The 25,764-nt window shown below is 42.6% G+C and overlaps 5 protein-coding genes across 5 annotated transcripts; 2 read left to right on the top strand and 3 right to left on the bottom strand.

Moving 5' to 3' along the window:
• Positions 1 to 209: 209 nt before the first annotated feature.
• LOC308156437 (placenta-specific gene 8 protein-like) lies at positions 210 to 16,231 on the top strand. The gene is made up of 5 exons (XM_080529775.1): positions 210 to 325; positions 484 to 586; positions 837 to 961; positions 1,307 to 1,417; positions 15,860 to 16,231. Exons 2-4 carry the CDS (start codon positions 484 to 486, stop codon positions 1,409 to 1,411), a joined length of 333 nt encoding a protein of 110 aa, XP_080385901.1. The 5' UTR covers positions 210 to 325; the 3' UTR covers positions 1,412 to 1,417; positions 15,860 to 16,231.
• On the bottom strand, positions 4,054 to 6,120 carry LOC308155453 (proteinase-activated receptor 2-like). The gene is made up of 2 exons (XM_080528775.1): positions 6,029 to 6,120; positions 4,054 to 5,614 (listed from the first exon to the last, which is right to left on the bottom strand). The coding sequence occupies exons 1-2, from the start codon at positions 6,096 to 6,098 to the stop codon at positions 4,524 to 4,526; spliced, it is 1,161 nt and encodes a 386-aa protein (XP_080384901.1). The 5' UTR covers positions 6,099 to 6,120; the 3' UTR covers positions 4,054 to 4,523.
• On the bottom strand, positions 7,062 to 9,103 carry LOC308156591 (proteinase-activated receptor 2-like). Its single transcript, XM_080529968.1, has 2 exons — positions 8,972 to 9,103; positions 7,062 to 8,592 (listed from the first exon to the last, which is right to left on the bottom strand). The coding sequence occupies exons 1-2, from the start codon at positions 9,045 to 9,047 to the stop codon at positions 7,523 to 7,525; spliced, it is 1,146 nt and encodes a 381-aa protein (XP_080386094.1). The 5' UTR covers positions 9,048 to 9,103; the 3' UTR covers positions 7,062 to 7,522.
• LOC308156065 (proteinase-activated receptor 1-like) lies at positions 11,552 to 18,716 on the bottom strand (the record flags this gene model as incomplete). The annotated part of the gene is made up of 2 exons (XM_080529426.1): positions 11,552 to 13,393; positions 18,707 to 18,716. The coding sequence occupies 2 exons, from the start codon at positions 18,714 to 18,716 to the stop codon at positions 12,066 to 12,068; spliced, it is 1,338 nt and encodes a 445-aa protein (XP_080385552.1). The 3' UTR covers positions 11,552 to 12,065.
• A 2,518-nt stretch (positions 18,717 to 21,234) lies between these two features.
• Positions 21,235 to 22,979, top strand: LOC308156064 (proteinase-activated receptor 3-like; the record flags this gene model as incomplete). The annotated part of the gene is made up of 2 exons (XM_080529425.1): positions 21,235 to 21,301; positions 22,036 to 22,979. The coding sequence occupies 2 exons, from the start codon at positions 21,235 to 21,237 to the stop codon at positions 22,977 to 22,979; spliced, it is 1,011 nt and encodes a 336-aa protein (XP_080385551.1).
• Positions 22,980 to 25,764: the final 2,785 nt, after the last annotated feature.

Here is a 25,764-nt window from a genome sequence, read left to right as displayed (position 1 = left end):
TGGTTAGATGCTAAACTGCATTTCATTGTACTTGTACTCTGTAATGACAATAAAGCCCTCATATTGTAGGTTTTATAGAAGGCGTGTTCTCCAGAGTACCAAAGGTCAGGGACTATAGCTACAGTGGGGCAGAAAGAGGAACATGTATTGTTTGGCAAGGACAATACAGGATGACCACTGGCTGTGAGGAACATGACCATGTAAATCATCAACAGTCATAGCCAGTATATAAGGATTTTCATCCGCTCCGTTTTCAATCTACTGTCAAGGATCCCTTTGTTTTCTTCATCTTTGTTGTCCTGTTTCTCCGCCATATAGACTACTGGTAGGGTTTAAGTTGAATTTAAACACCAAGTAACAGAAAATGATATTCTAGAATTCCAGATTATTATTATTTTTGGCTCAATTAAACATTTGTTTGAAGGAACCATTGTTTTACGTTTATGTAATGATGAATGGGTTCATCCATGCTGTCTTTTACAGATGGCGTTCAAGGCTGTGACTGTACAACCAGGCTCTGTTGTAGGTTATGCTCCCTCCGACTTCCAGACTGGCCTCCTTGACTGCGGAAGTGACTGTGGGACATGTGAGTAGAACTCTTTGATAAGGGTCACAAAGCAACTTAGTTAGCCTTATATAAAATGTTGTGTATTTACTCTCACAATATCACCTTTTAATCACAAATATATTGTGTAAATGAGAGGTGCTGGGAACAGATGAATGTCAACTGTGACCTGTATCTTTTTTACATTCAGTTTGTCTTTAATATCATGTGACTTGATTTGGCTGCATGGTACAGTAGTGACAGCATAATGTCTCTCCTCCGTCTCTATCAGGTTTCCTTGGCCTGTGCTGCCCCTGTATTCTGGGCTGCACCATTGCCAGTGCCATGGACGAGTGCTGTCTCTGTGGTCTAAGCGTCGCCATGCGCGGTGTGTATAGGACCAAATACAACATCAATGTGAGTTTTGTTCAGTTACTTTATAGCACTTGGAATCTTGATAACTCCATATGCTCAGACACAGCATCATCTGGTTGAGTTAGGACTCGAAACTCTGGGCCCTAAATAGAAAACAGTGTTGAATTGGTTTGTGTACATTTGAAAGCAAGTACAGTTCAAGTACAGAAAGTACACTAACCAGTTCACCTGACAAATAAGCTTTGAATTCGCCTGGTTTATATCAATTCAAGATTTGTGAGCATGTGTGATTTTTAAATAAAACTGAATGATTTAGATTTTCCACTCAGCTACTCGCTTGGTGAACCTTGATCTCATGACTAGTGTGTATTCTGGTCTGCTTTCCAGGGGTCCATGTGTCGTGATTACATTACCTACCTCTGCTGTTTTTCGTGCGCTACCTGCCAGCTGAAGAGAGACATAAACAAAAGGAAGGAGCAGGGCATCTTCTGAGCTGAGGTACAGTAGAGCTCCTCACACAACAGCCCACACAGAGCCATGGATGGGTGTATCCTGATTTATGGTAGTTAGATAGATAGATACAGTCATGTGAAAAAGATAGGACACCCCATGAAAACCTTTGATCAACATTTTGGAACAACAAAAAATATTATAAAAATGATTTGTAAAATGTAATTAATAGAAATGTTCTTGTGAGGAAAAAGTTAGGTTACATTTCTTACTACTTTAAATGCCTAAACTTAGAATCAAGTGCACCACATCAGGTGCAAATGATTAGAACATTGTTAGAGAGGAAGAGCCTGTCTTATTTAAACCTCAGACATTGGTTTGGTCAGTTTGGTTTGCTCTTGATTGTTGAACTGAGTGGTATCACCATGGCAAGATCAAAAGAGCTTTCTGAGGTCAAAAAAGGTTATAGATTCGTATGAGTTTGGGAAGGGATTTAAAAAGATCTCCAAACAATTGGAAATGGAACCCATTCCACTGTCCGGAAGTGGAGAACATTTAAAACAACTGCCAACATAGCAAGTTCAGCCCAAGAGCAGACCGCAAGATGCTTAAAGAAGTCTCCAACAATCCTAAAATGTCATCACGGGACCTACAGTTGATGTCAAAGTACATGCATCTACCATCAGGAAGAGACTGCATTATCATAGAGACTTGATTCTCATGGGAGGTATGCAAGGAGGCCTTGCTGTAAAAAAAAAACATCAGGACAATGTGCTTTGGACAGATGAATCCAAAGTTAAATAATTTGGGCACAGTAACAGAAGACATGCGCAAACCAAAGAGAGCATTTGAGCACAAGAACTTCATACCAACTGTGAAGCATGGCGGTGGAAATGTCATGGTTTGGGCGGCTTTGCTGCAGCGGGGCCTGGCGAGCTCACCATCATAGAATCCATTATGAATGTTTAATATTGTATCAGAGGGCGCGAAATGTGAAACCATCTGTCCAAATATTGAAACTAAAGCAGATGACGACCCTGCAACATGACAATGGCCCAAAACATTCCATTAAATCCACCAAGGAATACTCAAATGAAAGAAATGGTGAGTTTTTTAAAGGCCAAAGTCATAGCCCGGATCTTAATCCTATTGAGATGATGTGGGGTGATTTGAAACGGGCTGTGCATGCAAGACACCCCTCAAACATCACACAACTGAAAGAATTCTGCATGGAGGAGTGGGAACACTTTCTCTCAGTCGATGTCAGAGACTGGTAGACAGTTATAGGAAACGTCTAATTGAGGTTATTTCAGCCAAAGGGGGCAATACAGGTTATTAGGGCATAGGGTGTCCTAACTTTTTCCTCATTGTAATGTGGTTAGGGAGTGGTCCTGCCTGTGTCAGATGAGAGGGGCAGGTATTCCACCTAAAGTCAGGACAACAGTCTGGCTGACAGTAATCTATCACTATCACCTCTAAAAAACCCTAGAACAGTGCCCAGCCCTACTCTCATATCAAGGGTCTTCTTGTCCAGCTTTCTCAGGTGTGTGTGTGTGTGTGTGTGTGTGTGTGTGTGTGTGTGTGTGACACCACCTCTGCCTGGGGCTTCACATAGTTAGCATAGCACAATGGAGACACTCAGGGCATTGTATGGACAACAGGGGGTTGACCTACTCCTTATCTACAGATAAAAGAGAATATTCAGTCACTCAACCAAACAATCCCTCTCTATCTTCAATCAGTGTCGAGAGTTACATTAAATTAAATGATAATTTACTCATGTGAACTAAATTGTAAAATGCTAAAACCTCAGCCAAATTCCAAACATAAAGGAAGTAGGGATATAGAAGGATATATTAGAGATAGGGGAGATCCCACTCCAAGCCACAAATCATTTAAGGAATTTGAACAATGTGAGACGTATATTGGCCTGTTTGGTTAACTCAAGACAGACTGAAACCCACTTGTAAACCAAGTGGGCTGGGAGGGCCCAACATGGAGTTAGATCATAGATTATAATCTTCAATACCCATGCAGTTTGACAAGCTTTGACGGTTGGTTTAAATTGTGAATAGTAAGGTGAAGATTGACGGTTGGTTGAGATTGTGAATAGTGAGGTGACATACTCAAGAGTAGGCTCCATTCAGGTGATACGGCATTTTAACTTTTCTGTTTACCTGTGGTTCACCGGTTGTGACCGCCTCAAGGGGTTCTTAAACAGATACTTGCTGTGTAGGGTAATCAGTGACTCTATGGAGAAGATCATGTCTCAGCTTGCACAGAAACATTCCTTAACCTCCCGAGTTATGTCAAGACTTTCGGTAGGGACTGATGAGAAACTGAAAAACACTGCTGGAGTTTGACTGTGCTGGTAATCATACCATTGAATATTTGTGAAGAGTCAATGGGTCTGCAGCAGCTGTCCTCACGTTGTCACACTGAAAGATACCGTGACACATTCCATGAATTCCAAACTTCTTGTATTTCCACATTTGCCGAGAAAAAGACAACAGTGATTAACAATACATCTTGTCATACATCATTTGCAACCCTGAGAGATGAGTGATTCACTCATCCACAGCAATGGAATGGAATGAATAAGAGTTACTCAAGAGCTAAAACGTTTCACACAAAGGACAGAAACAAAGACCAGTCATTTATCATATATTTATTCAAGAAGTCCTTCAAAAATATTGGCATTCAAAACTCACATGACCTATGAAACTATGGTCACATGAAAATCAACAATATATACAATTTCATGACATATTTTGGGTTTCAGCAGCTTTTTAGCAGGTTTTAGCAGCCCAGCAGCCCTCATGGCCCTTATGTAAAATGTACTAATAACAACTCCTCTTGACCTGTCATTCATGCACCAGTAAGTGCCATGATTCGTTTTTGGTATTGGTTGTTATCTGGCATGCTCTGATGACCTAGTTAATATCCATGTGACCAGACAGGGCTTGGAGGTGTGTCTATATCCCATCATCTTCAGAGGAGAGACCTGTCTCATCTCTCCATTCTCACTAGGCCCCTGAAACTACAGTAGTTCCAGTGCTTCACAGTGATTACACATATGGGCGTGGGGCATCTCTTGACAGACCCCCCCCTCCCCCCAGTCTCTATCCCAACCCACTGCTTCTTCTCCACGTCATTAGCAAGTGCTACTCTGTGTGTTCCCTGAATCCGAGACGTACGCTTTGCTCTTCTTGGAATACTTCATGGAGCTGAAGGAGACCCTCATCCTCTCTACGGTCCGACTGCTTCTACACAGCAGAGTGTTCTTCACGTGATTCCTGAAGTCCTCCGACACAAAGTAGTAGATAAATGGGTCCAGGCAGCTGTTGAGGCTGGCCAGACAAAGCGTAGTGATGTAGAAACCGTACCCGTTATTCAAAACACCGTTCTTGAGCAGAGTGTAATGAACCACCAGCATCACGTTACTAGGTATGAAACACACCAGGAACGTGATGAGAACCGTCACAATCAGGACCACAGCTCTCCGGCGATTCTTCCCAGAGCTGCCCTCTGACATGGCATTACCCAGGGCTCGTAGAAGTAGACCGTAGGCCACAGTGATCACCACAGAGGGGACGAGGAACACAATGCCCGCCATGAGTACAAAGTAGTAGAAAGGGTACTTAATGTCTACGAAAGGGTCCAATGGGTCATGGATGACATTGACGTCGTGGCAGGTGGTGATGTTGGGGTCTTTGAGTTTGGCCGTCTGGTCGTAGAGGTACAGGGGAGTGGTGGTGACCCAGATGAAGGCCCAGATGGAAACAGAGACGGCGATAGCGATTTTGTTGTTCTTCCTCTGCTGGGAGAGAGGGAAGGCCACCCCCCAGTACCGCTGGACACTCAGGCAGGCGATGAAGAGGATGGAGCAGTACATGTTTCCATAGAAGAACGCCACCAGAACTTTACACAGCCCCTCTCCGTAGACCCAGTCATTACCGTTCAAGTGGTAGGCGATCTTCAGGGGGGTCCAGATGACGAAGAGTAGGTCGGACAGGGCCAGGTTGGCCATGTAGATGGACGATGGATGCTTCTTCTTCGTCCTAAAGAGGAAGACCCAGATGGCCATGGCGTTGGTGGGGAGCCCCACAAGGAACACAATGATGTAGACGATAGGGAGGAAGACTGTGGTTAAGCTGCTCTTCAACGTGTCTGCAGTAAGCTTGTCCACTATAACCCGGTTTGCATCCTGTGTGTCCACAACCCCAACCATGCCTCGTCCTTTTCCTTTTGATTAAATAAAAGAGACAAATGTCACTGAGAAATATCTTACTGTATTACTGAACTGAGAAATAATGATGTCCTCTTACCTACAGACTTTAACATAACTTACAGGTGAAATTTGAATTTCAATGTGTTTGAATAAGAAAAACAAATTCAATTGTTCAAAAAAACTAAATTTCACACCCTTGTTGGTTAGTGTTATATATGATAAAGATCTTGACCAGAACTATGGCTAAAACAGATTTTAAAAAGACGCCTATCTCTACCATATGAACGAGCATTGTGGAACATCGAGAAATAATATCAGTTATTAATTTCAGGGAGCAGTGATACAACTTTAACCTAAGGTAAGACAGAAATGAAAGCTCATAGAGTAGTACAGGTAAGACATCCGATCAATTATGAAAGTCACATTACCTGATATAGCATTTGATGAATGGATCCAACCGAGCAGTAACAATAACAAAGGTATTCCCGTTGAGGCCATTGTCTGTGAACTGTGTACGCAATAGACTGATCCTTCTGTCTTGTCTAAACGCGTCGCTGCAAATGTAACTTCCCCTTGTCCGATGCCTCCTTTCTAATATGAACGGAACAGGACACACCCTGAACTGCCAAACAAGGAAGGCACCGGCGGAATCAGGTTACAGGTACCTGCGTAGCGTCATTCCGGAGTGGACTCTCGTTCTCGTTTTCTCTCTCTCGGTTTCGAGGGTCTGTGAATTTCCACCTGCCTTGGGCAGATGAGGAGCCATATCCTGGCTTGCACAAAAGTAATATCACAAGAAAACCCATGTTTTTAACAGTCTAGTCACTGTTTCTGTTTTGTCTGTCTGACCATTTTCTGTAGAATTGTTTTATGAAAGGCGCTATATAAATCCAAGTTATAACCCTAACCCTATTATTATTATTATTATTATTATTATTATTAGCCTCCCATATGTGCTGCTTAGAACTCCTTATTAACAGTTTGTAAGACTGCAGGCGTTTTTCCCAACGTTAACCACCTCAACCATGCAGGTATGGTTTACATAGGCTTGCATGGCTGGGGGGCTAGTGGAAGTAACTCAGTAACGAACTCAGTAGCCCCCCAGCCATGAGCATGTTTATATTCAACATCTTTCAGTTATGTTGTTTATATATAGGGAGAGGGGGATTCTGCATATTTCCTATACAAAATATGCATCAATAAACCTGTTTATGCCAACCCTATATTATACAAGTTCCCTTGATCACAATAAACAAATTGCTGACAATATGTAGCAATGTTGACGACAGTGTATGTGAAATACAACATTTTGCCTACAGTACATTATAGACTCTAAAATAATTCCCCTTTTTGTTCTTGCCTACAGTATCTTCTTCTGGGGAACTAATGTCATAATAGAAAAGGAACCAGTGTCAAATGTTAACCAGCTGACTACAAATAAAAGCCATTCAATGATTAGAAATTCAATATTTATTGAAAAATAAACACATGTCGGCTTAAAAAACTGTTAAAATAAATATGTACAATAAATACATTTATACATGACAAATTTCAAATGTGTGCTCCAAAGCTCATAGGTGACTGAAAGATCATAATCATGATATAAGTCAAGTGTTGCTCACTTGATAAAGAACAGTGCCAATTCCAGTAGTGAAGGAACAGTGCTGAGGCACTTGAGTGCTAGGTTTACAGTTTGAGTTTGTGCTGAGGCAAGCTTGATGGACACATTACTAACTGATAATAAAGTACACAGTTTCCACTCTCTAACTCCTTGAACTAAAATAAAGAATATACAAGCCAAGGTCGAACATCTCTACTCCCATCCCTCTACTCGCCCCTCCTAAGAAGCCAACCCAGAGTAGTCAGAAGTTGACCGTAACCAGATGTGTTTTCATCTGCCTCTCCACAGACCCCACACCCCGCTAACAGGAACTACTTTGTGTGTTTCCAGTGTCTGAGGTGTAGGTGCTACTCTTCTTGGAGTACTTCAGAGCACTGAAGGAGACCCTCATCCTCTCCACTGTTCTCTCACTCCTGCAGATCAAAGTGTTCTTCACATGCTGCCTGAACTCCTCTGAGATAAAGTAGTAAATGAACGGATCCACGCAGCTGTTGAGACTGGCCAGACACAGAGTAGTGATGTAAAACCCATACCCGTTGTTCACCTTCCCAGCTACTAGGAGGGAGTAGTGCACCAGCAGCATGATGTTACTAGGGGTGAAGCAGACCAGGAACATGACCAGGACCGCAATGATCAGAACCACTGCCTTGCGCCGTTTCTTGCTGATAGTGGGGTCCGTCATGGAGCTCTTCAGAGCCCTGAGCATGAGAACATAGGCCACAACGCACACGATGGTGGGAACTACAAATCCCAGAGTTCCCATGGTCAGGAAGAAGCCAGCTGCGATGTTCTTCTGGCTGGGCCTGGTGACATCATGGCAGGTGATGATGTTTAGGTTTGTCACCTTGACTGTCTGGTCGTAGAGGTACAGGGGTATAGTGACGAGCCAGACAACCACCCACACTGTAACACACACTGCTATAGCTACACGGTTGTTCTTCCTCTGTTGGGAGAGCGGGTGAACTACCGCCCAGTACCGCTGCACACTAATGCAGCAGATGAAGAGGATGGAGCAGTACATGTTTCCATAGAAGAACGCCACCAGAACTTTACACAGACCCTCTCCGTAGATCCAGTTGTTGCCATTCAAGTGGTAGGCGATCTTCAGGGGGGTCCAGATGACGAAGAGCAGGTCGGACAGGGCCAGGTTGGCCATGTAGATGGCCGATGGATGCTTCTTCTTTGTCCTGAAGAGGAAGACCCAGAGGGCCATGGCATTGGTGGGGAGCCCCACGAGGAACACAATGATGTAGACCATAGGGAGGAAGACTGTGGTCAAGCGACTGTCCAGCACCATCCTGTCTGAGAGGCTGATCGCCACCCCCTCTGCAGTCTCGTCTCCTGTAAAGCCTCGGTATGATGTGTCCGGGTCTAGAGAAAGACAAAGAACACAACATTTGTATGATCAGGAATTTTATTTCATGCAGAATTGTACTTTATTTATTTGTTTACAAAGGCAAATACTTAAACGTGTACATGTCCATGGTTCCTTGAACGATAACATTAATGAATTTCCCAAAATCTGGGCATTGAAAAGAAAAGTGACTCATTGAGATGACAATGACATCAACTAATTGAAACGTTGACGATTGCGCAAAGAGTGCGCTGCAATCAAACCAACAGGTTTGAAAGAATATGAATCAGCTTGACAGGACAAATAATAAACGAAAGCGAGTTTCAACTAGTCTATGATCTGTTCACTTCCAAAAATAGTAACAACAATAATGGAGAACAATAACATAATTCTTACCAGAACTGCTTGCCAAACAGAAATGTGCGGAGGCCAATAAAGAGATCAGCTTTAACCAAGGTGTCCTGAAATCCATGTTAAAATCGTTCGGAAACAACAGCGTTCGATAAAAGATATTCAATGTGGGGAAAGGCGCGAGTTCATTCTTTTTGTCTGTGCGTGTAAAAAAAAGCCACCACACCCCGCAATGCAGGTGGTTGGGAAACCTGAGTGATGTCACACGGTCAGGTCAGGTGACAGTCAGGTTGGGCAGACAGACACCGATCTCCAGATCTACACTGATCTACAACGCTCATCAATCTCTGTTGACCTCCACTCCCTCTCTCTCCCTTTGTTGTCTCAATTGCAACACAGAGCAAAGGTTTATGAGAATGTGCTCGGGTTATACTTAAACGTCCCAGGCTCAGATAACGCACTATTTGACTAGCATCTTTGTTTGGTCAATAAAAGCAGTTATTTTAAGTAGTCAATGGCTTGAGGACCTTGTGTGTCTTTGCTCAGGTGGAACAGAGAGAGGAGTGGAGGACGGGACGGGAGGAGGACAGACAGCGCTCTCTGACCTACTTTTCAGTTGAAAAGGGATTTGAGCAAAAAAGCTTTTATGCCACTCATTTAGTCAATTATTTACTCGATATAAATTCCCTGATTTGTGTCTGTCTCTCTGTGTGTGTGTGTGTGTGTGTGTGTGTGTGTGTGTGTGTGTGTGTGTGTGTGTGTGTGTGTGTGTGTGTGTGTGTGTGTGTGTGTGTGTGTGTGTGTGTGTGTGTGTGTGTGTGTGTGTGTGTGTGTGTGTGTGTGTGTGTGTGTGTGTGTGTGTGTGTGTGTGTGTGTGTGTGTGTGTGTGTGTGTGTGTGTGTGTGTGCGCGTGTGTGTGTGTGTGTGTGTGTGTGTGTGTGTGTGTGTATTTAACTGTAATGGATTGAGATTGTTGATGAGTTGAACTAATTGTGCTCATCAGTTTTAGTGTCAGCTTGTCCAACTGCATCATTTGCGGCCATTCTCTCCTCCTCGTGTCACTCTATGTGCAAAACAAAACAAAAAATACACCACTGTTAAAAAAGGAATCTGTATCTGAACTATATGTGCAACAACGAGTAAGCCACTTGTCCTGTGACTTGTACTAAAATAGGGGTGCACCGCCATCTGCTGGTTACAAGCAGGACCGTGATTTTGCAGTACTGTACTAGTAAATGCATCTTAAAAACAATAACAGTTACCACACATTTGGTATGTATGATATACTGTAAATAAGCATACTAAAATTAAAATTAGCTAACATAATGTAATGTAACACTGTATACTACAGATACAGTATTTGTCCTATTTATTCTTACATGCCAAAAACACAGATAGTGACATCCACTTTTGCATGTCCAAGTCAGGATCAGACTCTTCGTGTATTCACTTTTTACTTATATTTACTGTTTGTTGTTGCCTACAATTACTTTATCTGGTGCCGACTTGTTTTTCAAAATAAAAGTCCTGCAGCAAAATTATCATATTATTATTGAGGGGGATAATTTTGCCTGCTTCTAATTCACCCTAAGGATTGTGCAACCTTATTCTGAATTCTGAATATGTTTATTCTAAGGAAATTGGAAAACATATTTCCTCTCTGTGCAGATAAGCCCCATGAGTGAGCCAAATTGTCGGTAACTGTTATCTATATCTATGCTATTTACAGTAGCTGATGTTTTTATCACTGTTATAGATTTGACTTTGATAATGGCCATGCAGGGTCAGACTCTTCAGGAAATGTGTGATCCTTGAGAAAGGATGTTTAAGAATGGACAGGAAGACATTTTGAGGGCGGTTTTATTTATTTTATATGTTGGTCCATGAGCTAACATGGAATGGCCTTCAGTAGTTGCAGCAGCTGCTGTACAACACCCTCTGCTTATTCTTCAAGAATCAATATCTTTATAGCATTAATTCAAGTCCAAATATGGATGTATCAATCCCAGATTGCCCCTTTAACGTATACAGTACTGTTATATATATTTTCCACCAGAAGAGAGCAGCATAACACATGTGCACTTGTTCTCTCTCTCTCTCTCTCTCTCTCTCTCTCTCTCTCTCTCTCTCTCTCTCTCTCTCTCTCTCTCTCTCTCTCTCTCTCTCTCTCTCTCTTTCTCTCATACACACACCACACACACACACACACACACACACACACACACACACACACACACACACACACACACACACACACGATTTCCGAAGTGACAGTATTATCATGAGTGAATTTATTGTATTATTAGGATATTAAGTGCATGACAATCTTACATAGAGTAAACATCAGTGCATATGTTGCATGTAACTATGGAAACACTGTTTCTTTAGACAGAAACCACACGTAACAAAACATACTGTTTCTTTAGACAGAAACCACACGTAACAAAACATATGGACAGTAAAATAGCTGCTTACTCTATAGGCATGGCAAAGGGAATTCTCTCAGTAATAAACTCATGTACTATAGATAAGCATACCATGTATTGTTCATTAGCTTCAAAGAATTGTGTTGTTTTTCAAAACATGAATGAATTAAAAATCCCTCAGCAAACCTCAAGTAGACCATTGTTGGTTTCTTCAAAAGGAAGTAAACAGTAATAACCTGCAGACCGTTATCTCTGCGTAAAACAGAGTCTTTTAGCTAATTCAGTCATACAGTATGGCTATGGTGATGCAATGTGAGAACACTGACAGTTTTTCTTTAAACCAATCAACCATTTGACCTTACAGGAAGCTACAAACCAAGCCCTTTCCCTTTTTTTCTTCTTCATATTAGGACTCAGAGAGTACAGCTAACAACCCAGCGAGCCAACATGACCACGGCATGTATTACTGACACGTACAAGCCAGTTGAAATAATAGCATTTCAAATTCTATTCCAAAAGGAGTGCCTGGGTCTTTTGACTACATACATCTTAATGAATTAAAAATTATATCCATAGCCAGTGCAGTATTACTCCTCAGAAATCACTGACAAAGGGAAAACATAGTTCTCTTCTTCATAATCGGACTTGGGCACAAGTAGTCTATAACCCAGTGAGTCAATCAGTCAGGAACAGCTCTCTTCGTGTCCATCCCTTCAGACCAGGAGCTTCTTGTACTGGCTGCTGAGGCTGGCTTGGAAGGCGTCCATCTTGGTGATTCGGGTGCTGGTTCTAGAGCTGTTCCTGGAGGAGCTAGAGGAATGCAGGCTCTTGTCACCTTCCATACTCGCCCGACACCTCAGCATCCCGGCCATCTGTCTTTGGCACTGGGATGAGCCAAAGTAGTACACCAGAGGGTCCAGGCAGCAGCTAATACTCCCCACACACATAGAAACCAGGTAGGCAGCATAGGTCCCCTCCGAACTCCCGGCATCCAGCCCACGGGCAAACTGCAGGTAATGTGCCAGCAGAAGGGAGTTGGTGGGGGTGAAACAAACCACAAACACCACCAGCACGGTCACCGCCATCACCACGGCCCTCGCCTTTCTCCTCGAACGACCCACGACCCCTTGCGGAACCACGCTGAGCGCCCACACCACCCGCGCGTAGCAGGTCACTGTGACGACCAGAGGCAGGAAGTAGAGAGCGCAGGAGAGGGCTGGGAAGAAGACCAGGTAGCGCTCCTGGAGGTCGGCTAGGTCCAGTACGTCGTGGCAGGTGGTGATGTTCAGCTCGGGGATGTGCACCGTCTGCTCGAAGAGAACCAGAGGCACCGAGCCGCCCACAGCCAGCACCCACATGGCTGAGCAGGCTAGGAGGGCGTTTCGAGGTCTCCTCCAGGCCAGCGAGTCGATGGGATAGACCACGGCTAGCAGCCGGTCGAAGCTGATGCAGGTTATGAGGAGAACTGAGCAGTACATGTTACAGTAGAAGGCTGCAGTGAGAAGGCGGCACAACCCCGGCCCGAAGGCCCAGTCGTTGCCTCCGTAGTGATAATAGATCTTGAAGGGCAGCAGCAGGACAAACAGCAAGTCTGCACAGGCTAGATTTAACATGTAGATCACTGCCGGCTTCATGGGCCGGATCCGCCGAGCGAAGGTAACCACGGCAATAGCGTTAAGAGGTACACTGATGAGAAAAACAAGAGTGTATACTGTAGGGATGAAGATGGTGGACAGGGGGCTTGTGAGGAACTGGGCAGCCTTATCTGAGATATAGTAACGCAGTTTCAACACTGGGAGTTGGCCTGGTTGGGATGCGTTACGAATTCCATCTCCAAGTCCATGTCGGGATCCATTACTAAGTCCATCTCCAAGTCCAGGCCTGGATCTAAGTCCTGGATGTCTGGATCCTTTACTGGATGCTTTAAGTCCAGTCCCAGACCCAGACTCCTCCGGGGAATAGTCAAATTCCTTTAGGTCTATAGGCTCGTTTGTGACTAACTCATACCTTCTGGCAAAGGCCCTTCCAATCCCTTCTGAGCCTAAAGGGAAAAACAACAAGGCAAAATGAGTCAGATCAGCACAAGGGAATAGGTGTGGATAGACCGAAATATTTTACATACATCATACAGAATGACTGAACAAACGTTTTTGTTAATGTTATCCCCCTCAAATGTTTTTTTGGGGGGGTTTTTCAATTGTAGAGGTAGCCTAAGACGTACAGAGCCCTGAGGAAAAAACATTAATATTCAACACGTGTTCTATGAGTTTAATACTGCTGGAATCTTCAATAATTACATAGGACTAAAACTCAAATCTAGTTTTAATCATCGAGTCCCCCCCACTCAGCCCACTGGAGATTCTGAAGTTCTGTTATGTGATTGTTTATAAATTCCATGGACAGTAACACATGTGTGACTTTTGTTGGAGCCCAGTTATGCCCATCATATATCTTGCATTTACTCTGCGTAAAATAAAATGTAGTTAATACTCGCCTTACCTTTTGCCCCTAAGTTGTTCTTAAATAAACGTTAACTATTACAAACGGTATCCAAAGTTATTTGCATCAAATAGTGACCCCCCCAATCGAAGCAAATTTATAAGTAAGCAAATCAGACAATATTCTACTTACCGTTATACACGGCGGTCGACGCAATATGTCCAGCCGCCAGAAGAATAAAAGTTTGGAAAAACATTGTCGTAGCCTTCTTCTGTAATTAAGTCCAATAGGTAATTCTTCTTCTGAAATGTGAAACGTATCTGTTCATCCGTAGGCTATGTTGTAGGTCTGTAGTGTCCCTGCCTGTCGCACAGACAGAATGCCCCTCCAGCCGACCGCCGCCCCCCTGTCTTCCCTGACGTGGAGGATGGGAGGTCAGCGGGACAGCAGCATTCCTATCTTCTGATGTCAGAGGACCAGAGATTCATTCAGTTCCCTGTAGCGACCTTCATGTCACTTTCACTACTAAGAAAGGAACATTTGAAAACGGTTGTTTGTCAACATTCATCGTCCAATAGCAATCTCTACGTAAAAAGTAATAAGACAAGCCAAAGAAATCTAAATCTCAAACAGTAAAAACATGCGCAGATAGTGGAATTTAATGTATCACTGTTTAAAGAAGACTAATCAAATAAATAGAATAATGTGCACTAATCATAGTGCAAGTTCATTCTGAATGGTAAATATGTTTTTTGTTTTTCTATAAATAGCTAATTTTCATCAGCAGTCCTGGGCAAAACGTTAAGGCAAACGCATTTACTCTTTGTGCAGATTATCCCCATTAGTGAGCCAAACAACAAATAGAAAACAACGACATTGTAGGACAGAGATATTCTTAATGAACCTTGTTTTTAAGAATCTCAAATCTGCATGAGATATTGCCTGCTAAGGGTGTCATTCTCGTAAGAGGAATGCATTTTGACCTTGCTCTAGCATTTAAAGACTATTTTGAGGGGCTGGTATCCCTGGGAAAGTAAACTGACCTTGGCCGTACCACCCCCTCTGAATGTTTTTTCTGTTTAGAACAAAGTGTTCTGCTTCAAGATTTTTCTATCAATCAGACACCCTGGGCCCTGCCACAAGCATTTGTGAAAAACCTTCAGTGTATAAAACATGTAAAGCATATACAGTATATGAGTATAAAGGTATTTTGTGGCTATGATGTCATGAACGTTATACTGTTGCTACAGTACCTGATTGTTGGTTTAGTTTGAGAGAAGACACTGAGGCTGGAACTCTGTTTTAACATACAGCACCTCAGTGCCTCTTTTACCTAATTACCACTGTGTGTAGTCAACTAGTAACTTAAACAAAATATGAATTTGGGGTTTTTCAATAGCATGTGTGCTATCTGATGGGGAATACGCTTTAGATTAGCTGCTTACTTATGACTAACCAATATCATTCTGCAGCACACCCGGTTTGTGAAACTGATTCAAGTCTAAAGACAAAATATGCACATGTGTCATCATGGTCCACACTCGATCAACTCCGTATGATCCACTTACAGAGGGAGGTCTGGGTTACTGAGCTACACATTCAAATGAGTGGAAACTTTGTGTTTATAAACACATCTGAAGTATTTACTTATAATGGAATTTGTTTCTCCGCTGTAATCTTTTACTTTACTGAGCCAACACTGAGACTGTTGTGTAATTTCTAAATTGATTAGTTTCCTTTATAGACTGATCTTCTCCCTTATCGTATCTCTCCAACACTTGCAGAGATGGTATAAAATAAACACAACATGACTTGGCATTGAGCAACATGACCCAAACAGCCTCTGTGTTTAAAGGAAATTTCAAAAAACACAAATTATCTCTCCTAATGTCATAAAGAATGAAATAGAATATACCAAGACTCTTTTTGACACTGGGAAATAGCTGGAACATTGGAAATGCCACAAGCTTAGAGTTGCAAAACGTTCAATATTGTTTTTTTATTAAAATGTCCGTATAGAAAACAATTTGTATTCCCTGGCATAACGGATTTTGTCTCCTGCTTTCAGACAATACAGCTGTGGCCCAGACTGTTTCCCGGAGATCACGTGATCAACAGATTAAACCACCACCAGAGGCAGTAGTGAGCTGTTCTAACAATCCTGAAAGAACCCAATACTATTAAAACATCTACATTGCAATGCTCTCTTCACTCATAGTAGAGAAACACCAGAATGGTTAAAAGTAAGACATTCTCAATACATATCTATTATATTTGATTGATTCTGTTTGTTGACAAATTTTGCACTAACCTTGATGTAAAAAAAAGAAAAGAAAAGGAGAATCTATCACTCAGTTACTCTCTATCATGTGTGGCATGGTTTGATAAGAATGGGTTTTTAATGGGTTTGATAAGAATGGGTTTTTAATGGGGTTGGAAATTGGACTGAACTGTATAATTAACTTTATAATTATAATAAATTCATGGACTAACATGTAATTTATGTTCATTGTATACTGGTCGGTGCTGTGTGTGTTTTCTTGTGTGTTGTAACTGATATGTGGTGTGTTGTTGGGTGTTGTAAGTGTGCTGGGGCGGTATGGCACATTATTATTATTCAGGGGGCCCCATGTGTAGGACAGGGGAGATGTTCTTTGTGTTGGAGAGAATGAGTGTGTGTGTGTGTGTGTGTGTGTGTGTGTGTGTGTGTGCGTGTGTGTGCATGCGTGCGTGCGTGCGTGCGTGCGTGTGTGTGTGTGTGTGTGTATGTGTGTGTGTGTGTGTGTGTGTGTGTGTGTGCGTGTGTGTGTGTGTGTGTGTGTGTGTGTGTGCGCGCGTGTGTGTGTGTGTGTGTGTGCGTGCGCGTGTGTGTGTGCGTGTGCGTGGGTGGGTGTGAGAGAGGGAAGTCTGACTCATTTATCCTGGGTCAGTGCAAAGGCAGCCAAAACATAGAGACAGACTCTCTGATCTCACAGTCTCATAGAGACAGACTCTCTGATCTCACAGTCTCATAGAGACAGAATTTGTCTCACACAATTGTGCAACGACTCTGAAATGTTGGTACTCTCTTGTTATCAACGATGTATACTTCCCATCTATATCCACTTTATTATTCCCCAATTGTAGACATGACTATAGTTCTTTCGAGTAGATTGTGCAGTATAGTGGTGCAGCTGAACTTCATAATAAAACCCAGAGTAGACATCACAACACTCACAAGCCTGTTAGACATCACAACACTCACAAGCCTGTTAGACAAACAAAGCTAAGATCAGCTCATTGCTTCCCAGGGAGGAGGCAGGAGACTGATGATGATGATAACACATACACTGGGGTTAAAATTCCAGAGTTTTGGTCCACTCTAGACAGCTGCTCCCTATCCTTTATCCTGATTCCCTGGACAGGTGTACATACAATCACAGCTCCATAGCTCCACAACACAAGACTCAGGAATGAAACAGCTTGCCAAGTTCTACAGACAGTCTAAACTAGCTTATATAACGGTCACAGATAGACCAATCAGACCATGAGGAATGGGCAGCATGGGAAACATCTAAATTGACCAATTATGTGAGCAATTATTCCTTATTTGTGGTCAAAGTAAATAAGATAATGTCAGACCATTATGAATACCCTCAGGCAAATGACAGCAGTGGCGAAAAACATGGTATAAATAAAATATAAACTTCTACTGCGGAAATACAAGTGTAAGGGCAACATTGCCCTCTCCTGGTTAGTGTGGGTAATAGCTAAATATACACATTTCTACGTGCAAAACCAAGTCCTTGATTGAAAGCTTCAAAATCCATACTAAATATCTAGCTGTGTAGACATGAGTGCAGTGCCAACAGAGAGATGATCTAATCTAATCTGCCCACAGAGTGAAGTCAGAGCTAAGGCTGTCATTTGAGGTGACAGAGGCAGGCTGTCATTTGAGGTGACAGAGGCTTTCGTGACAGAAGAAAAATAACGGCTGATCCTCCTCTCGATCCTCTTTCATTACTGTAGGCTGTATTCTAATTGCAGGAGTGTCAGGAACTCACATAACAAATCATATACAGTACATGTACGTCCCACAACAGCTCTAAGATGTGTTTGCTTGTGAGGGACACAGAGTATCATTTCCTGGAGGCTGGGAAAGCACAGTTTATACAGGAAAGTTTATGTTGAAGATGTATTAACAGCCCTCAATATGTAGTTGAAATAACAACCTAGTCTATCTATAGGCAAACATACTAGGCAACAGACTACTGCCCTTTCTCAAGCACAGGGTCACAGGCCCCACATCCGTTTGTGCCAGGAAACATGTGTAGCAGTGTGGTTTTTGGGGTTGTAGTTCAGCTTGCTTCAGTTTCACTGGTTGCTGTGTATAGTTAGTAGATGTAAGGTCTTTGCACTGCTGACTACCCTAACCACATTTCTTGTTTATTTAATAAATATTTTATTTTATTTTATCCCAAATGTGGTCCAACGTGTTGCAATGGCATAGTGTCTTATTTGAAAATACTGTTTGATAATAATAATAATAATAATGATATAGAATATTATATTATAATGTTTTATTTGCCATGCAATCAACTTGTCAATCAATTGTTGGAATTTGGTATTTTTTGCTCTAGGCATGGGGTCAACCATAGTCGACAATTAGTGCCTTGCTCAATAGCACATGCAGCTCCCTGCGGAGGTGGGGATTGAACGAGCGAATTTCCGATTGCTACCCGGCCTCTCTAACCACTAGGCTACCGCCGCCCCAGATACAGCTGTGTTTATGAAGACTTCCTGTCACCATATAAAACAGTTATGATGTTCATTTCATTTGTAAACAGATCTGTACCGTACAGCATGTACCGTAAACAATCATCATTTGTTAAAAAAAACACCACAACACTATGTCCTTTTAATAGTTTTTGTTTACTGGTATCCATGTTTCCCCGCAACATTCGGTCAAACTGTGTTTTTAACCTCCGTATGAGTCACCAGTCATCATGTTCATGCTGGTGTGAGTGTGACACAGTGACGTCACAGGTGAGATGTGGTTTGGGTGGTCTGTGAGCGTCTACAGAGGTGCTGGTATTAGACTAATTTCTCTTCTTCTGCAGCATCATGTGCGTCAGAGACACAGCATCAATGATGCAGGGTTAAAGGTCACACCAGTGAACAGCTTCTTTTTTGTTTATTGTCATTTTCTTATTTTTTAATACCCCCCAAAAAACTAACAATAACAAAGACCAGAAACACACACACACACACACACACACACACACACACACACACACACACTTTCATCAATATTGGATTGAATACAAAGAAAACAAAGCATTCCTCTACTTTGTATAACATATTCTCAGACAAAGCCTACATATATATTCCCAGTTTACATGATGTTCATGTATGGTTCCCAAAGCTGATCAAAGTCTTTCCGCTTGCCTTTAGCAATGTAAGTTAGTCTTTCCAGACCAATACACTCCAAGAGCCGTTTCATCCCCATTCTCAAAGATGGAGCAACTATACTCTTCACAGCTGTGAACAGCTGGGGGGGAAGAAGGAGTCTCAGTGAGATGACAATACACAGTGGTTCAAGTTTCAACATAGCGTGCGATACAGTATGTACTCTAGATGAGATACATTTGAATAGAATAGAAAGGGGATACACAGGGGCAAGTGGTGGCCTAGTGGATAGTGAGTTGGACTGTTGATCAGACGATTAGATTAGATTCAACTTTATTTGTCATTGCAGAGTACCAGTCAACGATATGCAGTTTAGCATCTAACCAGAAGTGCAAATAGTGATAGGTACAGTATGGCAGGTATGGTAGTTAGAGATATATACAGGAGATGGATAGCAGTAAACTATGTATAGTTATGGTAGCTATGTACAGTATGGTGTATACAGATGTATAAATTAGAGGCAATATCAAAAAGAGGTATGTGCAAATGTGCAAAAATATGGTATCTGCAAAGGTAGTATTGCAACAGCAGTAGTACAAAGGGTAATTGGGAAGGTCATGAGTTCAAATCCCACCTGGGAACCCCAACCTTTAGTGTGCCCTTGAATAAGGCACTTAAGACACTCCATGTCATCTCTAATTGTAAATCACTTTGGCTAAAAGTGTCTGCTAAATGGTGAAAAACACAGTAATAACGCAACACAACATGGGGGAGATGAGTGTTTATTGTAATAAACCTGTGGTGTTCAGATGACCAAATAAGCCTAGGCTACACAGTCTCTGAGAGACAATGCTGTTTTTTTAGCCATCATTATGCTAGTGGAGACATTTCCAGTAAGTATGTCTGTGAGATTCAGGAAGGATAAACCACGGCCATCTGCAAGTGCTCCTACTGAACATCCGCTCACAAGATGTGCAGACAAACAAACAGACAGACAGACAGACAGACAGACAGACAATATTTGCATTGTGCAGCATTGTGACTGAGTTACATTACAACCATAGGATTTGTGCAGATAAAGGTGCTGTTTGAAAATATGAAAAGAAATCTAAAAAGGTTTCCTGAGGAAAGAGTCTTAAGTTCAAACAAAGACAGCTCCAGTTTAGACAAGCTTATCAGGAGCAGACAGGCGTTTCCTTACTCTGTCAGTGGTCCCCTTATAGTGTGTGATGTCACAGTTCAACAGTGCACAAACAAAACATGATGTGACATTAAGTTGTGTCTGAAAATCTGAAATCATACATTCATATCAATATCAAGTGTGTCCTAATTTTTTTTAATATATCAGAATAAGCTGCTTACAGTGCCTTCGGAAAGTATTCAGACCCCTTCACTCTTCACCTTAATAAATTCAGACATTTCTAAAAACGTGTTTTCATTCTGGGGTATTGTGTGGATTGATCGCAAATTATATTTAATTGAATCCATTTTAAATTGAGTCTATAACACAACAACATGTGGAAAAAGTGAAGGGGTCTGAATACTTTCCGAAGGCACTCTATTATAACCATAGGAATTCCCCTCATCGACATTCCTTTGATCTTCAAGTAAGCACATGTTTGCCAAGCCTACTGACAACTAAGATCCATGTCTATAGGCTACAGAGCAACAGGGTACACTACAAGGAGGCTCTTGCCTGGTCCTTGGACCTTGACATAGCGGGTAAAGGTACATTTCATACCCCAGAAGCTTTACAGAGAAGTTGACTTACTCATTTCAAGTGTTTTTAATGCGGATATGGCTTATCTAGTTTTATTGTTTGTTTTCGAGGCTTGACTGGTTGTCGTCAAAGGGCGTGTCTGCGCGACGTCTGACTGGAGAGGATGTTGACGACAGAGGAACGCGCTACTGTACTCTCGCTCTCTCTCTTGACAGTTAGTTCAGTCAGAGATGTGACTGGAAGAACAGAGATATCTGCCATAATATGCATATTATGTCGTTGTGTTGATTGTGGAGTTTATTCTTTCAACGGCAGATATATTAAAAGCGGAAAACATGGGGAAAGTTTGGGTACTTTTACTAATTTTCGCTATTTCTCTGGACGGGACACTCCAAGCGAAAGGTGAGCATTATTATGAGTTATATTCATAATTTATTCTTAATAGCATTGGTTGCATGAGACAGTAAATAATGTTGTTTATGTAGATTTAAATACCCCTCCCACCCCCGCCTAAACATTTTTGTATAAAAAATATATTTGATACAACTACAACAACATCAATAACACATTTTGAAACAACACAAATGTTATTTTTCTGTGTCCTGTTTTTAGAAATAAAATTAGCATGGTTTGTTGAATACAAAAATGTGTGAACAGACTGATTTGCTTGGGGCTATGTCTGTCTGTCATGACTCATACAATGGTCCTTTGCTCTAGCATGTCCAACTCAAAACCATACCTTACAGTTCCCTTTTTAATTCAAAAACTCAAAAAGGAAGGCTTAATCATGTGAGGTAATATTGTGTAGGCCTACTTCATACAACATTGTTATTGTTTTTACTGTTAATTTGTTATTCATTGTCATGTCCTATTCATTCACAATCACCAATGTGTGCATTTGAATAGACTATGACCAAGCTGCAGTAGCAAGGTGAGTTATCAAACTCAGTTATCAAACTCTTTGTGTATTCCTTCATCAGGGAAAAGGTCCAGGAAAGCCAAGAGGAACATCACTGATACTGATGTAGCTGTTCCCAGAACTTTTAGAGGGGAAATCATTCAGACAAAGTTCCCCTCTCTTCCAAACAGGACACAGACACAAGTGCGCTATTCTTCTCCCCCCATCCCCTCTCCAGCCCCTCCAGCCCCTCCAGAGCTACGGTTGCTAAGCAACAACACAGCGGAGTACCTCACCGGTCCTCTGAGCACGCAGGTCATCCCCAGTGTTTACATGCTGGTTGTGGCTGTGGGGATCCCAGCCAACGCCGCCATCTTGGCCGTGCTGGTCTCCAAAGTGAGGAAGGTGTCCTCTGCTATCCTCTACTGCAGTCTGGCTGTCTCAGACCTCCTTCTCCTCCTCTCCCTCATCTTTAAGGCCCACTACCATCTCCAGGGTAACAACTGGGTGTTCGGTGAGACCGCCTGCCGGGTGGTCACTGCCTGTTTCTACGGTAACCTCTACTGCTCGGCCCACACACTAGCGTGCATTAGCATGAAGCGCTACCTGGCTGTTGTGCACCCCTTCCTGTATAAGGGTCTCCCCAAGAGGGCGTGTTCGGTCTGGGCCAGCCTGGCCGTGTGGGGGATGTTTGTGGTGGCTGTGGTACCTGAGCTCCTGGTCAGGCAGAGCTACTGGCTCCCGGACCTAAGACGCACCACCTGCCACGATGTACTGCCACTGGACGACACATCCCATGCACCCCTCCTCTACTACAAACTGGGCTTGACCTTCCTGGGCCTCCTCCTCCCATTGATGGTGACGGCGGTGTGTTTCGTCCGTATCGTCTACGAGCTCAACCTCTCGCACCACGACTGGGCGCTGTACGTGAAGGCCAGCTCGCTGGTGTTTGTGATATTCATGGTGTGTTTCAGCCCCGCCGGAACCCTCCACTTCCTCCACTACCTGCGTCTGTTTGCGGGCGGAGAGGAGAACTTCTACGCCTACTTCAACGTGGCGGTGTGTCTGTGCTGCCTGCACGCCTGCCTGGACCCCTTCCTCTTCCTCCTCATGTCCAAGTCATCAGGCTCCAAGCTCTACTTCCTGGGCCTTAGAAAGAAGACACTCAGCCTCTCTACCTAAGACCTACAGCTGGTTCTAATACAAACTTGTGAACTTCATTTATGAGGGATCCAGATGATGAACATTCCTCATGTCATCATCATAGGGTTCAAGATCTGTTCCATGAGCCTCAAGGGAAATACAGACCTTAATATGATCCTGCTCCAGATCAGGAATAGGTTGAGGATCAGCATGAGACCCAATGTGGATCTGGTGTCTAAAAGTTTGATCTTGATCTCAGTGTAAATTGGACTTAACTTCATGCCTTTTTCCAATGGTATTAACCTTTGGCTGGAAAACCGTAAACAGAGCGAGGATGTTATCAGTGCCCAGGTAGACACTGTTTTTGTAAGTTAACTAAGAATTCAGTAAAGTGTGTGTGTTCATGTGTGTGGGAGAGAGAGAGAGAGAGAAAAATAATATTTTTATGATTAAAGTGAGTATTTTATTATGTATGCTGCACTTAAGTCTTATCATGTGAATATAGTGACATCATCTCCTCTTGCAACATATGCTATGTCTTGCAGCATCTCCAGAAGGCGAAGAGAAGGAAACACTTCATGTAGGAACAGGTCTCTGAGTTTCCAACATTTCTTTTCACATTTTAACAATAAAACGTTAACATCAGATTCTATATGACAGCGAGTGAGTGCCTGTCTCTGATTTTACTGTAAGGCTCTCCGCCTCTCTCTGATGGCATTTCCTGTTTAGTGTGACAGCACGTAGCTCTTTCTAATCTGATCGTACGCAACCTCACCCATACACAAAAAAGCACTATCACAAGCACTAACCCTAACCCTATGTATAGGGTTTCAATACAGTAGTATTGTATGTGCTTTTCCAGTGGCCACAACTGGGTACTCTCAACCCAGGTCTGAGCTCCCATTTCAGCTTCTCTCACACAGTGTTCAGGGTCACAGAGGGGCAGTCATTATCCACAGGAGGAAGGCTCTCCCAGAATACTCTAGACAGAAACTAATCTACAATAAACTACCAGGACCTTTAAGAGTGAAGTGTTTAGATGGTTTAGTTTTATTGTGCGTGGTATCTAAGAGGAGCACAGTTCTGCCCGGGGCTTAGCTGTTCACTAGGAGACTTCAATGGGAACAGTCCGTGCCCTGCATTCTGAGTTCTGAATTCTATTCTAGGGTTCTGTGTGTGTTGTGTTAAGGTCGAGGTAAAGAGAGGTGTTGGATGTTATACTCATGTGGTCCAGCAGCCATGTACACACACACACACACACACACACACACACACACACACACACACCTGTGGGCACATTCCTGCACGCACACATGCTCATACACACACGCACACGCACATGCACACGCACACGCACACGCACACGCACACACTCAACCATTAGACAAAACATCATCATATGACTCACGACAGGTTTAAACATTGTGTTTGTGCCAGTGAATGAACATTGCCAGCTACTGGTGTACCTTCATAACACAATTCCGGGGTAAAGTATGGAGTGAAAGCACAATGGTTGTTATAGATAATGTAACTCTTTATTCAATACATGTAGATCCCAGAGGGACCCACCTCAATATGCTTTCCATTTCATCGTTTACCCTTCCATCATCAAAATAAATAATATCGAGGACAGGTATTTGGCAAGTTATTTTACACACACCTCCACTTATTGTTTCATCAGGGGTATTCAAATCCTGGTGACTGTAGCCTGCAGGTTCTCATCCTTCCTCTCCAATCAGAGTCTGATTCAGACAGGACCACCAGGTGAGTGGACTCTCCAGCCAATCAATGACATTAATCAATCAATTAACTACCAGGGATTTGACTACCCCTGGCTTTCAGAATGTCTGTAGCTACATACAGCCATCTCACCATTAGCATGCCCTTTCACAAAGACCCATCAGTCAACTCAGTAGAACAGACACTTGCCCACACAAAACCTGACAACAAGGAGCTCACAAGAATGATACATTCACCTTTGACCCAGAATCACTTTTCTGTTCTTCAACGGAAGAACAGCAAAGACACGAAAACAGAAAAACACAGAACAGAAAGACTTCAGTAACACACATGCAAGTTTCCTTTTTTAACAGTGGTGTATTTTTTTTGTTTGTTTTGCACATAGAGTGACATGAGGAGGAGAGAATGGCCGCAAATGATGCAGTTGGACAAGCTGACACTAAAACTGATGAACACAACGTCAGACACGTCATTGAATTAGTTCAACTCATCAACAACCTCAATCCATGACTGTTAAATATGTACAGTTTTACACAAACACACACCCGCACACGCACGCACGTACGTACGTACGCATGCACGCAGGTACATACGCACGCACGGTCGCACACACGCACGCACGCAAGCACACACACACACACATTATCCATTCTTGGTTAATGCAAAACCATGGACAGTAGCCTGGGCATGTGAACGTTAAGAACATAGAAGTGTGATCACGTCAACGTTAAGGTCACACAAGCTTGATGTTCAGAGCTCAGCGAATGGTCATTGTGTTCTATAGTAATCGTGGTAGTAATCGTGTTCTATAGTTATCGTGGTAGTAATCGACTCAATTCTAGTCCTGAATGGCTTCAAAGATCTTTAGTCAATGGTTACTCATGACAATCAATATCGAATCACTTAAAAGTAATTGAGCTAACAATTACTAAAACTACAACTAAAAATGCATTAGAACTAATTATAGTTAGTCTGTTTTTAACTGGTAGTCTGGTTTTGGAGAACATACAGTACTATAATGTAACCCCCTCCAGACCTGAGTTGAATAGCACAGACAGACAGAGTTGGCTTTCCCAGTGATCAG

The sequence above is a fragment of the Nansenia antarctica genome (assembly GCF_963989245.1).
Source record: "Nansenia antarctica genome assembly, chromosome: 4".
NCBI lineage: Eukaryota > Metazoa > Chordata > Actinopteri > Argentiniformes > Microstomatidae > Nansenia > Nansenia antarctica.
This window is presented reverse-complemented; position numbering and strand designations above follow the sequence as displayed.

Coding starts and splice junctions, on each gene's coding strand:
- LOC308156437 (XM_080529775.1), top strand. CDS start 484: ATGGCGTTCAAGGCTGTGACTGTACAACCAGGCTCTGTTGTAGGTTAT. Junction 587..836: donor CGGAAGTGACTGTGGGACAT/GTGAGTAGAACT, acceptor CGTCTCTATCAG/GTTTCCTTGGCCTGTGCTGC. Junction 962..1,306: donor GGACCAAATACAACATCAAT/GTGAGTTTTGTT, acceptor TCTGCTTTCCAG/GGGTCCATGTGTCGTGATTA.
- LOC308155453 (XM_080528775.1), bottom strand. CDS start 6,098: ATGGCCTCAACGGGAATACCTTTGTTATTGTTACTGCTCGGTTGGATC. Junction 5,615..6,028: donor TTCATCAAATGCTATATCAG/GTAATGTGACTT, acceptor TTTAATCAAAAG/GAAAAGGACGAGGCATGGTT.
- LOC308156591 (XM_080529968.1), bottom strand. CDS start 9,047: ATGGATTTCAGGACACCTTGGTTAAAGCTGATCTCTTTATTGGCCTCC. Junction 8,593..8,971: donor CTGTTTGGCAAGCAGTTCTG/GTAAGAATTATG, acceptor GTCTTTCTCTAG/ACCCGGACACATCATACCGA.